The sequence below is a fragment of the Perca flavescens genome, chromosome 12, assembly GCF_004354835.1.
Source record: "Perca flavescens isolate YP-PL-M2 chromosome 12, PFLA_1.0, whole genome shotgun sequence".
Classification (NCBI taxonomy): Eukaryota; Metazoa; Chordata; class Actinopteri; order Perciformes; family Percidae; genus Perca; species Perca flavescens.
In genome coordinates this window covers 26103490-26118164 of record NC_041342.1, presented here as the reverse complement: position 1 = coordinate 26118164, position 14675 = coordinate 26103490, and the positions used below count along the sequence as shown (strand labels likewise).

The 14675-nt window shown below is 42.4% G+C and overlaps 1 protein-coding gene across 1 annotated transcript in view; it reads right to left on the bottom strand.

The window, feature by feature from the left end:
• Positions 1 to 13991, bottom strand: part of zswim5 (zinc finger, SWIM-type containing 5) — a 62356-nt gene extending 48365 nt beyond the window's left edge. The window contains exon 1 of the mRNA XM_028593593.1: positions 13362 to 13991. Coding sequence (XP_028449394.1) covers positions 13362 to 13887 — 526 coding nt within the window. The 5' untranslated portion in view covers positions 13888 to 13991. The remainder of the gene's footprint in view (positions 1 to 13361) is intronic.
• Positions 13992 to 14675: the final 684 nt, after the last annotated feature.

Sequence of the window (14675 nt, the reverse complement as noted above, 5' to 3'; positions counted from 1 at the left end):
TGTGTCTGCACTTGACTGCTCCTATCAATTCAATTTCATTCCTCCCTCTGCTCCATTCTTTTCTCAGGGCATCCCCATCCCCCAACATAGAGCTCAGTAGTCTCTCTCTCTCTCTCTCTCTCTCTCTCTCTCTCTCTCTCTCTCTCTCTCTCTCTCTCTCTCTCTCTCTCTCTCTCTCTCTCTCTCTCTCTCTCTCTCTCTCATGGACTGCTGAGAGCCTAATGAGGTCCCTGCCCTTTGGCTTTTTTGTGAGTGCAGAGATATATATATATATATATATATATATATATATATATATATATAGCTAGCCGGGACTTTAACGCGTTAATTAAGATTAATTAATTACAGACTTTAAGCGTTAATTAATTACACAAAAAATAACACGTTAAACATTTTTTACGCATTTTAATCACACTTATTTTTGCACCGCGGGACGTTTCTTACTGGATGAGTTTCGGCGGACCGATTATACTGGAGCACCAACTAGCGTACATGACTTCAGACAACAACAAACCACAGTGAACATGAGCGAAGAAGCTGACGAGACAGCATTGGTTGTCCCCGCGGATGGGACATTTTGTTATAAAAAACGAACGGATGGAAGCGTCGATTAGAGCATGGTTGTGTGCATGCTATGCAACAAGGAATTCGCATATCACCGCAGCACATCGAGCCTCAAGTATCACCTCAACGCAAAACATTTAGCAGCTAGCGTGGACGTTAGCCCGACTCAGAGTACAAGGACCCACACCCAACCTACACTCCACCAGATGACTGGTTTAAGGACCAGGGTAACTATTGGTATTGTGTTTTACTTAAAAAAAACATAGTTTACAGAAGGTCTACCTACCTATAGGCTACCTGAATTTCTGAAATGTACTATATTTCTAAATATGCTATTGCTACACTTAATGGCAAAAATTGCACTGGTCTGCTGGACTTGGTTGAACAAAAATAAACAATATTTTGTTGCTTAAGCTTATGTATTCAGTCATTATTCAATGGTATACTAAAAATCCATGTGAAAAAAATTACTTCTTACTGTTCTCAGGTCAAATATTTATGCAATTAAAATGCGATTAATTAATTACAAAGCCTGTAATTAATTAGATACATTTTTTTAATCGAGTCCCAGCCCTAATATATATATATATATATATATATATATATATATATATATATATATATATATATATAGAGAGAGAGAGAGAGAGAGAGAGAGAGAGAGAGAGAGAGATAGATAGATAGATAGATAGATAGATAGATAGATAGATAGAGAGACTGAAGAGGGAAGGGAGAGCCAGAGGTGACAGGTTGGTTATGTACTTCTACATTTGCCATTTAGCTCTCCTCTCCCTCCCTCCTTCCTTGCTTGCTTCACACCTCTCCTCACTCTCACCCCTTTCCCTTATTTTGTCTTTCCTTCACACCCTCTTCGCCCTCTCTTCTGTCTCCTTCCCGCTGCCCCGCCTTTATTTCTTTTCTCACCCATTGCATCCCTGCGCCGGCCCTTTTTTCATCCTCCTCCTCCTCCTCCTCCTCCTCCTCCTCCATCTCCTCCTCCATCTCCTCCTCTCTTTGCAGTCAGTCTTACCATTCATTTGTCGGTGAGACTGCAGCCTAATGGGGCATGGCAGGCCTTCCACTAAAGCAACCCACACAGAGTGCTGTTATTAGCAGGCAGGGAGATAAAGAGGAGAGGGAGTCAGGCGGACAGGCAGAGAAAGGAGGAGGAAAACTGTGGAAAATGCAGCACAATAATGTACGACGGCAAAATGGGGTGATTCACATTAACGCAGCGTTAAATTAACAAGTCCTGAGAAGGCATCTTCCACGCTCCAGTTTGATACGATTACGTATCCTTCCTAGCAGTTAGCAGACTGGCTTGTTCATAGAGGAAGAGGCCATCAACAGAGCAGCATGACCCAACAGCCTATTACAGAACAAATAGGCGAGTCACAGTGAGGGAAAGGCTGCAGAGATACATGTATCAGAACACCGTGTCACAATTGTAATAAAGAGGTTGATATTTCTGTAATGTTTTCGTTAAAGCCCCAAACTGCACATTAACCACAAAATGTGAAATACGTCCCCATATATGTGATTGAATTTCACTTACACAGTGCGAAAAAGTCAGACAGGGCAAGAAATGTGAGCATTAAATGGCCAGACCGGTTGTATACAAGCCAACAGTTTAGCTGGATCACCTAAATCACTTTATTTGGAGGAATTATAAACATTACCATACCCAAAATGTAAGTAATAATGCCTTGTTTCACACAAAAACTGTTCAATTTGAACAAGCTAGTGCATTCAGCAGCTGAAGCAAGGTGTAAGTACGTTGTTTGCATGCCCGCCATAACTTTTTAAGGCCTAAGTGTTTATAGCTTCTTCCACTGCCCCAGGTAGCTGCTTTTTGGTGCTTGTCTGATTTGTCTGTATTAAAAACCTGTGTATGAGTTAGCAGGTTGCAATCTTTGGCTCGAATTTCGGTGGTCTTGAAGCCCTTCGATTTAACTTGGTTTAAGGATTGGGCCTTTAACTATCTGTCGGACTCTCCAGAAAGCACGGAAATGCTGCTGATCCAATGTACAAGTCCTCATTATGGTTGAACGGATGAGGGTTGGTGCTTTTTTACCGTTTTGGCTTTTATTTTCATGAATAGGGTCAGGCTTAGATGAATGCAGTACTAACCAGTTGTTTGTAGGGCTGTCCTCGATTAAAGAAATTCTTAATCAACCAACACACACACGATTTTGTCAACTAATGGATTCGTTGGTTTAATCAAGAGCTGTAAAACGGAGTTTCTCCACAAAGAATCATGCAAGAACACCACTTTAACTCTTGTGTTAAAAAAAAGCTGGAAAAAAAATGACTAATCGACCAAAGAAATCTTAGTCTAATCGACTTAGAGGGGGCAGCCCTAATTGTTTGAGGTCATTTTTATTGTATTATCATCATATTTTAATCTCAAAGGTTTGTTGAGCTCTTGCAGCTGTATGTAAACATAGCTATAGTGTCAGATAAAGTCTGATTGACTACTTGCACAAAAGGGAAATGGGAGTGGCTGAGACTTTTTAGGACCTTTAGGGGGTTACAGAGTGGTGTGCTGGTCACATTTCAGATTCACACAGCGCACGACTCAAAATGATTCAGCCACACAGGAGGCCCTGGCCCATTTGCTAATGCACACTGACAGTCTGAATCACCATAATAGGGGACTTGGTCTCCAAGTGATATAATTATTCGTAGTTTTAGCACTAAGTGCTTCCTTTAAAACCTTATCCACACATTTGGGGGGAGAGAAGGAGCGCGATGAAAAGCACAAGGTGACCAGGGAGAGAGAGCCTTGGCAATCAGAAAATATCAAATCAATTGAAGAGGTCGGTGCTGATGAATCCCATGGCATGAAATTTTCACTTTGAGATTTTTTTAACATTAATATGCATTCCCCCAGTCTGCCTACGGTCCCCCAGTGGCTAGAAATGGTGACAGGCGTAAACCGAGCCCTGGGTATCCTGCTCTGCCTTTGAGAAAATGAAAGCTCAGATGGGCTGATCTGGAATCTGCTCCTGATGAGGTCATAAGGAGCAAGGTTACCTCCCCTTTCTCTGCTTTGCCCACCCAGAGAATTTGGCCCACCCATGAGAGAGAGAGAGACATCATGGCTTTCAAAGGAGCAAAGTGGTAGTTGGTCAAGGCCACAATGCTGCAATACACAACTGTGTATGCATGCATTTGAAAGAAGAGTGGAAAAAAAGGGAGTGATGACTATCTGTGCCTGATATCTATGATCTACAGCTGCCCCATTGCAAGTGGAGATGGGCCACACAATAAAGCACCAAATTCACATCGCTCAAAGGAAAGATGAAAAGAATCAGCACATGGACAGGCTAACACAAAGCAGGGCATTATGGGAACAGCACTGGACTTCTGTGCTCAACATGCTGCAGATGTGGAACTGGAAAAAAGACAAATCACATTAATTTAAGATTCTTTCCACTTGTAACCATGCATACTACTGGGTTTTGTATTCATGCTGTGTGTGCCTGTAGTGTGTACAGTAGTCACAGTGCCGTATCTCCAGCACTGCTTCCACTAGTATTCGCTCCGCCACACAGATCGAACCCAGAAACCCACGTCCGATGAGAATGTGCGCTGTAAAAAGGTCAAATCTAATCTAATTGGCTCGGAGAATACCTGATCTTTTCAATGTTATGGTTTAGTCCCTGTATCTGCTCTTTGACTACTCTTTTAGCATACAAAGAAAGACAGACAGAAAGCGTGTTAAGTGCAAGGCAGAAAGAAAGAAAGTTAAAAGTTAGATGGGAAGATGGATACCACTCTCTTGTCCTGTTTGGACTTTTTTTTTTTTTTAATAACCTTGACGACATGGCACGAATGATTGGAGTACAAAATAGCATTTAAAAAAAGAAATTTAGGGAAAAAAGCGTTCAGTTGAAATTATTTTGCTAGCTGTCCCCATATGCTGCTCTTCATTTCTGTCTGAAAAGCTGCACACTTGATCCACAGGGCATACCACCTTATTCAAAAAAAACTTTAACTATCCCTCTAAGCTTTCGATGTTCTTACAAAATTGCCTTTTTTTGAGATTTGGGGCAAATAAAATGAAAGCAAGTTTTAATTTGGGGTGAAAATATTGCCAAGACTGTTGAGGCCTGAACTTCTTCAAGTGCAAGACAACGTATTTGTCTTTCATGTGACTGGTGAAGGTGTCAAATAAAAGAAAAAAGTCCCCATGAAGATTCACATCTTCTACAAATGAGTCTCCCCTAGAGATTAATTTTTTTTTTTTTTAAACAATGCTACCTATCACCCCCCCACCACCACTTCAATCATCCTGGATTTCCCCTCGTGTTGTGTGCGCGCCACAGGCATTGCCTTTATTTCTATGGAAATATGTCACTTAATCTCATGTGGGATGATTTATGAGATTATATTACATGACAAAGTAGTGTAGAGAATATAGTATATCCCCCTCAGTCATCGAATTCTGCTGCATATGAGGCTCACAACCTGATCACAAGACAGAGTTTTATTTGAGTCTGTTTTGCATTTCAAATACCACCTTTGCCTCTACGTCTGTCCATTTCTCTCCTTTCTCCCCAACATTTGTTAGGCAATTACAACCAAACAAGGACATAATAGTCCAGTCTGCTAGCCTCAGCCTTCCCTTTCAAGTCCAGCCTCTCTCGGAGACATGGACAGGGGCCAGATGTGTACAACAACCATGGTCAACACTTGAACACACACAGAAAGCCAATAAAAGACAGGTGTGGAACACTGCAATAACTGAATACAGAAGGCTGTCAGCTTCAAAAGCTAAAAAAGGACAAGGCCACCGTTGATCTTGGCTGATAATTGCACACCCACCACCCAAGGTATACGGACTAAAGGTGGACAGGAGGAGTAAAAACATGTTTGCTCTGTGTTTTTATCTCATCACACGTGCAGGTACACACAGCCTCCATACACACATGTTGTGCTGACAACTGTAAGAAAAGGAGCGGTTGTCGAGGGACGGGGCTGAGCAAACGGTACCAACGGCAAATAATTCCCCTTTTTAGCTTGCTACTGCAAACAAGTCCGGAGTGGAAATGGCACCGCTGGAAATCGCTGCAAAAATGTGGCTGAAACACCTGAGGCCAGGTTTAAACAGAAAGCCCATAAGGGATATACACACATGGAGAAAAGGGGAACAATGCTGGAAGGACACAGCAAGAAAAGAGCTTCATTTTACAGGAGTGAGTGCTGTTAGGGTAATACTTCCATTTTAGAACTTTTTTGGCTTTAAAATAACAATCTAGCTAGTGGTTTTAAAAAAAATTCTATTGCAAGGAATGGATACCATTACATATCACTGGAATTGTATTTTCATATGGAGTTTATATGACAAATAAATTGACTGGAATTGACCTCAAAAGTTTAAGGTTGATGCTAGAATAGATGGTCCGGAGAGACGGGCAAAGGCATGACCCAAGCCAATCCTTCTGGACCATCCATTCTAGAATCAACCAAAGTTCAAGAGCACAGCATAAAGGCTGTTTGATGCTTCTGCGTCAACTCCACGCCGTAGCTACGCCGTTGCTAGTCTATCATAGACCATAGTATGGATTAGGCGCTTTACGATTCCTCTTTTTGTGTCTCATGTGTAACATCCAAATGGTCGCCTTCGCTGTCTGGTGGAGGAAGCCGTCAAACAACAACCTCCGATTAATGATTTTAGATAATCAGCCCTCAGGCCCTCTCACACACGCGTGCGTACAGGTGCCTCTTCCTTTGATGAATACAACAACAGAGCATCTTCCTAATGGCCTCATCTTCCACGAGCCTCTCCAAGAGCTAAAAAGAGTGCGGGGACAATTTGTTTTACCGATTTTCTCTTTTCGAGTGTGCCGGGCACGGAATTAATTACACTGATTAAATATTTTCTGTCTGTGTTGTGCACTGGGAAAGGGTTGAAGACGGACTGTGTGTGTGTGTGTGTGTGTGTGTGTGCGTGTGCGCTAAGTGGCTTAAGTTGTGGCTCAGACGTGGCTCTGCTGTGAATATACATGGATAAATAGATACAAAAAGAAATGCACTTACCACCGCATTGAAGGTTAAAGCACTTACAAGTTGAAAATGTACCATTTCTTAAAATCAAAGTGATGATGAGCATTTAAATAATATAAAGCACTTTTCTAGTTACAAAGGGCTTTACAACAAAAACAGCAAGACATTAAAGTATTACATTACGCTGAAATACAACAGGATCATAGATCATGTAAAGCATACAGGAAAATTTCACTTGATAAATGACTAAAAAGCTTTAATCGATCATCAAAATTGCTGCGGTTTAATTTTACGTAATTTTCAAGATCGTCCATTTTTTTTATATCAAAATATTGAGAACAACTGCTTTAGAATTAAATATGAACACGAGCAACCCTTAAATTTGAATGAAAATGCCCGATATGGAAAAGTACACATTATGTTTCCAGTCCATAGACTAGACCAAAGAGCAAACAGTAAACAGGACCAATCAAACCGATCAACACATACGTATATTACCTCCTCCTGTATACACATATACACCATCAGCTAATGCCGACCTTACACCTAAGGACTTTTCAAGTGATTCCACTGTCGCAGACTAATTTCCAAAATCGGAATGAAATCATGAGTCATGCTAGGGTTGGATCGTTTGGTGTAAGGTGGTCATAAAACTCTGTCCGATTCAGCCTTTTTTCCGTCTTGACAAAATCGAACGTGTTTGATATTATCGTAAGTTTTAAGTCGTTTTAGTGAAGTTAAAATACAGATTCTCCTGCCGCCACGGCATCACTATTTTAACATGGCGGAGAAATGTAGCAGTGCTGATAACGGGTCTGTATCAAAAAAAAAAAGTAAGGCTCTATCTCGAGAGTTACCTCAACTTGGTTTCGGGGCGCGAACTTTTCTTAAACATGATGGGGGGCGCCAAGGAAAAAAAGTTGGGAACCACTGATCTAGATGTACGGCAGAACAGAAAATCGGCAAACTTTCCCTTAAGTTACCAGCGGTAGCTAGCTAGCTAGCTTGGTTAAATAATTCAAAACAAAACTAGCCGTAGCCTTGGAATTTGTGACCCTGCAAGATCCCAAGTCTTTACAGATTATGACAGTCTTTAACTTTAGATGTGAGATGACTGTCTTTAGACGTGAGATGGTGTCAGACTTCGAGTCTTTTTGAAGTCTGTTCAAAGTCTTCTAGTGTATGGCAGGCACAAGTCATATGGGGGTCTGTCCTCTGCTAAGGTACTCATGGTTTCTCAGAAGAACATGAGCCAACATCCCGACAGTGTGGAAACACTGCAAAGGCGCATGCCCAGACTGTTCTCGTCAACTCTCTGACCTCTTTCTCACTCAACAGAGTCATGACCGACTCTTTCCAGCTTCCCCCAGTTGTCCTGTCAAAACCACCGACACTTCCTCAAGCAGCAGCAGCCAAAACAGTCGGGGAGACGGAAGGAATAAAGCAAAGAAGAAAAAAACAAAAAAACTTTAAGATCTGGCCGACTAACAGCCCTTTACTATGCAGGAGCCTACAGACAGAATATGATTAAAGCGGCAGTCATCTTTTCCTGATGCAAGTTATAGAAACGAAGAGGGAGGGTGTGTGAAGAACATAAAAGAGCATGAAAGACAAGAGCTGCATACAGTTTCACTGAACGAAACGCAGATCAAGACATTTGAAAAGAAAACAGAAAGATTAAAAACGCAGCTGCGTCAGTGGACTCGGTCCTGAGAGTCGAGTCAGGAAGAAAGATTGGAGATGAGGTAAGCGAGGATGAGCTCACGCCTCCTTCTGTCTTTAATCGCAACTCTCTTGAGCAACCGATGAGCGGATTTACACCAGAGGCTCACGAGCTTTCCCACAACAAGGAGCCCCGCGGCCGTTTTGCAAGGGAGTTACATCTGAGGAAATACTGGCAAGAACCAACCCCCGACATCCTCACTCCACAAACACACACACACACACACGGCAAACTGAAATCTAAAAATCATACATGAACTGACACGAACTAAATACAGAGATAACAAGTAGGAACTCCACACTAAAAAGTAACTTACTTTCTAAGTGATGTGGAATTTAAAAAAAAAAAAAAAAAAAAAATAGCTTCTCTTTTACATACTTCAATGTGGAGTTTATCATAGTGGGGTTTTCCCAGGCTCTCTCGATTGTTCACATTACCAATCACTTAATTCAATCGCATTCCTCAAAATGTGCAGTATGTGGCACGTAGTAGTGCTAACATAAATCATTGCTAAAAATTTTTGCTACTTGATTCCTCATTTAAATTGATAGATCAAGCACATTGCCAAACATTCATAGTTTCCAGCCTCTAGAATTCGAGGATGTGTTACTTTCCCGTTTTGAAAAGTGAATTTTTTTTTTTTAACTGTCGTTTGGTCAAACCAGCAATTTAGAGACGTCATCTTGGACTCCGGGAGGCAATTGCTATCCTATCAAAGTATGAAACTGATATTTCACATGGCAACTTTTGGTAACTGACTGTTTTCGATACTCAGTCGTTGCCAAAGTAATGCTGCTGTTTTGATACCCAGTCCTAATTAAAAGGACCGGTTTTAGGAGCTTTTAGACATTTCAGGACCAGAAACGGAGTGTGTGGAGTTAAGAAGCCCCCACGGTGTTTTCAGCCCACTGACTGACTCTCCCATACAGTTTAATCCTGTTTCAACTTTGCTGCCTTGCCTTGTCAGAGTCACCGGTGCTTCAAAAGGCGTCAGGGACCCATTACAGCTTTATGTAACGTTGCAGAGACAGGGAGGTGCACACACACATATACCCCCTTCTGTGAACAAGGGGCTTTTCTACAGCTGGGTAACAAAGCATGACCCAATAATCCCAAAGCTTGACTCAAAGCTTAAGAACCCCCCTCCTTCCATCCCTCCTTTTATATCCCTTCCTCCCGCTCTCTGAGGACTTTATAAGGCTCTGGTAAGGGGGTTTCTGGGCGCACATGTGTGTGTTTGTGTCGTGAATGATGGGGGTTTTACAAATACAAGCACGCTTAGCTTTGATTATTCTAATTATGACTTGGAGCGAGGAGTAGATTATTATGAACACATGGGCCGATGAGTTGTTGATGAGCTCACGTCTCTTCAATCAGTTGGTATTACGGTTAAAAGAAGCTGACAGACAAAGACCTTTGCACGTAATGTATGGAGGTGGAGGGCATCCGAAGGGACATACCAGTCATCTCATTGTTTAACGGTAAACACAATTCCTGCTAAAAATTATTCTTTTCCAAAACCATGCCATTATTAGTCAGCTTGCTGGAGAAGTCGTTACGCAAACTTTTAGGGGGAAAAGATCAGCAGCCGGATTCACTCAAGCAGTAAGACACCATGGATATAAAAATCTAAATTGTGAAAAATAATACGATACCAGTCATGCAGCTCCCCGTCTCATTACGAAAATGAGATTTGGTGTTGCTTTCAATGTTTCATTGTGGTAACAACAAGCAACAGTTGTCCTCTTTTCACACATTCCTAGTCTGGTCTTAAACTTTCCGTGACCCGGACAGTAGAAAAGCAAATCACAGATTTCCCCCCCCTCCCTAGCACCAGAACCCATTAGTAATTAACTGAAAAAACATGAGCAATTCCAGATCTGGCTTTAGGCACACAGATTCTGAGAAACCGGGAGATAAACAAGTCTAAAGACGAGAATGAGTTTATAGGACCAGGGGCTCTTGCTGTGCTTGTGATAGCTGTGAGGAATAACCAAGAAAATGAATAAATCTCATGATAGCCTAGCTTGTGAGCTTATCACTTCAGTGTTCCTGGTTGTGTACTACTTGGTGGAGGTCTTAAAACCTTTAAGACGCCAGTGGTAAACAGCTCCCCTTAAGTCACAAACACAGCATCATCCACCTCAGCTTGGGATTGTTGCAGACGGCACAGGAATTTCCCCAGTGTGGGAATTAATAAAGTTTAGCTTATTTTATTTTATGACTTTGTCTTGATTTAAAGCATACTAAACTAGGGCTGGGCAATATGGACAAAATCAAATATCACTATTTTTTGACCAAATACCTTGATATCGATAGCGCAACGATATTGTAGTGTTGACTATTGGTGTTTTCACAAAATATTTACACAATGAGATTTTTGATAAATAATCATCAGTAATGTGGATATAATGACTGTGTAAAGGCAAATAATAGAACAGTTACAACAGTCTGGTAAGTTCAGAAAATGACATCACTTTATTGTAATGCAGCCTTTAAAACCAGGAAAAGATAACACTTACTATGTCTATACTACTATATCACGATATCCAGACTATATCTAGTCTCATATCACGACATCGATATAATATCGATATATTGCCCAGCACTATACTAAACTCAATAAAAAGGTAAAAAGCATTTTGTTTTGGTGTATGAATGTAGCTTGCAGCCCAATCTAAACAATTAATATGCATACTTGTGATTCCAAAGTTGAATACCACTTTTCCATGCTGCAAGTCCCAGAGATGCCATTTGTTTTAAACCATGCACCAACATGCATGTGTCTGCATGCAGCCTTGTCTCATTCCTAAATCCCTCCCCGGTGTTCCTATTACAAAGTGCATGGCACGTCCATCTCACTTTCTCAAAAACAAGCACTGCCACTGTTTTAAGAGGCGATTATATTATGCCATGTCAGGTGAAAGCAATCTTAAGACTGTCATTTACAGGTGTGTTACATGATCCTTAATGAGGGCATTGTGTGTGTAAGCGTGCTCGGTTGCCCAACCTATCTTAATCCAGCTGTGAAGAAAACAATTGTTCTCCTGTTAAGTCAGTCAGTAAACCTTCCACACTGACGGGTTCCCATGGTCTGCAAAGTGAAGAACAAGCCACATCTTATCTTGATGTCACACAGCTATTTAGCCCGTCTTGTGTTTTGTTGACAGAAAGACAAAACCATGTGCCGGCCTGCTATGACTGACCTTGGATGGGATTGGAAAAGATTTGCCGTTTAAGCCGGTAAGACTGGAAGTGTTTGCTTACGGCTGTATGCTTTGTTTTGATTGTGTACATTCCAACTGAAGTTCATAACCAATGGGATAAAGTTTACATTTTGTCCTTAAGTGCTACAAACTTTATAAATATTTTTAATGGAATTCTGTACACACACACACACCAGAATTCTCAGGTAAAGCACCTAGTTCTGCTCACACACACACATGGCTTCACCTGTGTGGGTGTACCAGGTTGATGTCTGTAATGACAGGAAGTGTTAAAAGTAGGTCAACACTTCTAACTTGCTCAAGCAGCCTTTCACTAAAGTTAGGGTTTACAAACAATCCATGCATATAGTACACGCCTTGAGGCTTTCAACAGAACTAAAAGCCAGAACAAATCTTACTTCAATCACTAATCTATGAACTTTCTCAGACAGTTTGCAAAAACTTATCAAGCCAGACGGCAACAAATCTTACTTTCATATTCATGTCTCAGATTTCATTTAATTATAGGTTGGAATCGATGAGCATATATAAAATGCAATTAGATACAGCAGACACAGAGAAACGCAGCAGGGCACAGTTTGCAGCTCCCCCCATCCCCCAGATACCTTGGAGCAACATGAAACCCCAGACAAGCTCCAGTGGCTCTCATGCCATATGGCCTTAGAAAAATCCTACCGGTAACCATAAAACGCTGTTTTTTGTTGTTTTAAATGTGTCGGCTTCATCTCGTCAATTTCCCTGATGTCTGAGCTCATTTGGTGTCTGTTTAGAGCCGGGGGTATGAAGCTAATGAGAGGAGATGCAGCTTTGCGGAATGGCCCTTTGTTTGGACTCAGCCTCTCTGCAGCGCTGGAAATGCGAGACGCTTATCGATCATTTCAACTGGGAGCCTTTTGTGTTGCAAGCGACTGAGAGGCTTCGGGCAAACGCACTAATAAAGGCAGTTTAACGTTATACACTGCTACCAAGGGGTTAACTTTAATAATAAGAAACAACACAAACACCCAGCATGTATTTTTCCACGTTGGTGGCGACTGCGCTCTTTGTCCGGTCCGACCAGCAGCGGCAAATAAACAAAAAACTGTGGGGGGATTTTTTCGGATTACCGTTGGATTAATCATACTAAGAAACCCAATAACCGCCTTTGTTCCTTGCCTAATCCCCCCTTGACCGATGGTGAGTTGAGGGGGAAAAAACGACTTTTGCAACGAAGAAATCGCACAAACAAAAATAAAGCCCCGACGCTATAACGTTTTTGTATCCGCGACTGTCAGCCCTCCTCCTCCGCGCCTCCCCCCTGCCTCCCTGCCGGGGTTTCGGCTCCAGCCAGCTCCGACTGTCGACGAGGAGCCCCAGAGAGGAAGGAAAAAGTGCTGATAGTTGCCGAACCACGGCTTCTCTTGTTTGAAAACACGTATATATACAGCGAGACCATGCTTCAACGCGAAGTCAAAGCTGGGCAAAGACGCAGTAGCCAGGGGTAGAGCTACAGAGTAGTGAAAAGCCACAATAGGAAGCCCTTTAATTTTTTAACAGCTCTGGTCAGCTAAGCTAAGCTAGCAAGCGACCGTACCTTCGCTTCCCTTTTCACGGAGAGGCTGATGAAAGCTCAAAATTTAACAAATGTTTTCTCGTAAAGCTAATAAACTAAACACACCGAGACCAATGTGGGGTCATAAATGCAAGGAAAAGAGACACTCATACTTTTCCACGATAGCAGGGGAAAACTTCCATCAATCATCTCCAGTAAAGATCCAGCAGCAGAGACTTGGAAACGGTCCACAATGTTTGTGCCAAAAAGCTTCGCCTCGGTTATACTGAAATATTCCACTTACCAACTTGCAAAACGTTTTCCACACAGCCGGTCTCTAGCAGCCTGATACCCCGGCGGAAAGGCAGTCCGTCTCCCGTTCCCACTGGTCCGGCTGCCCCCACGGTAGCCGTCGTACCGGTAGATCCTGCGCCGCCACCGGCGGTGGTAGCTCCGGACCCAGAACCCCCAGTCCCGCCGGTTGCCGCCGACGGACCCTCCTCGCCGGCGACTCGGCACTGAAACGAAGAGTACATGCATATTTCCTTTTCGTTGCGAGGAAAAGACCAGTAGACGATGCGGCGCTGGACGGGCTCCGGGATCCGCTCGAAGCGCTCCTCTACTCTCTCGAAGGCCCACTTTTCCGCTACTGCCTTAGCGGCGCAGTCCAGAAGGGACTCCGGGGAACGATACCGGGAGCTGGGCAACCCGCTGCCGTGGCCGGGCCCCGGGCCGGGACCTCGGGGAGCAGGGCGCAGGCAGGGTCGCTTGCTGGCCGGTGGCAAGGAGAGGAGAGGATGGGGCGGCTGTTCTCTACGTCGTTCCGCCATGGCGAGCCGATCAACACTGACGAGACGGAGGGTGTGTGGACACCGAGCAGCAGCAGGAAGCCGAGTACACACAAACTCTCAAACACACACACTGAGCAGAGTGTCAAACCAGACAGGATCTCAGACAACACTTCCGATCACAACTTTCAAAATAAAATAACCTATTTACAAATGGGCATTTTACAGAAAAAGTGTGCTAGTTGTGAAAGGGATAAATCAGGTTAACATTTCTAGCTAGGGTCGTTTGTATGGTGTAGTTTATTGTTTCATTGCACGCACAATACTGCTCTAGTTTATATTGTTCTACACCCTTTTACACAATACACCTAGGATATCTGCGACTGATGCATTAAACATATTGGTTATTACTTCAGATATCAACTTACTTTGCTCTGAGGTCTTCCTGAAGTTTACCACTTCTACGTGTTCCCTTCTAGCCTAATATAAACACACGTGGGAAGACCACTTTATTAAATGACAATATTTCCTTAAATATAAATGCAGGTGATGATGCTGGAAATTAATTCAAGCCACAATTGGTAACTAAATGAGTAGAACAGAAATATCAAAAAGTCTGCAAAACAAGTATATAAATGGCATGGTACACTTCCCTGCTTCTTTATAGGATATTTACAACTAAATGTGACCATTCTCTATATTTTTAATTTGTTATACTCTCTTATCTGACCCTATCTCAACATCCACTCATTAGATGATTACAATGCCAGCAAGTGATTAAAGGAGAACAACAGTTCAATCAGACCTATATAATTATTATTATTTTTTTA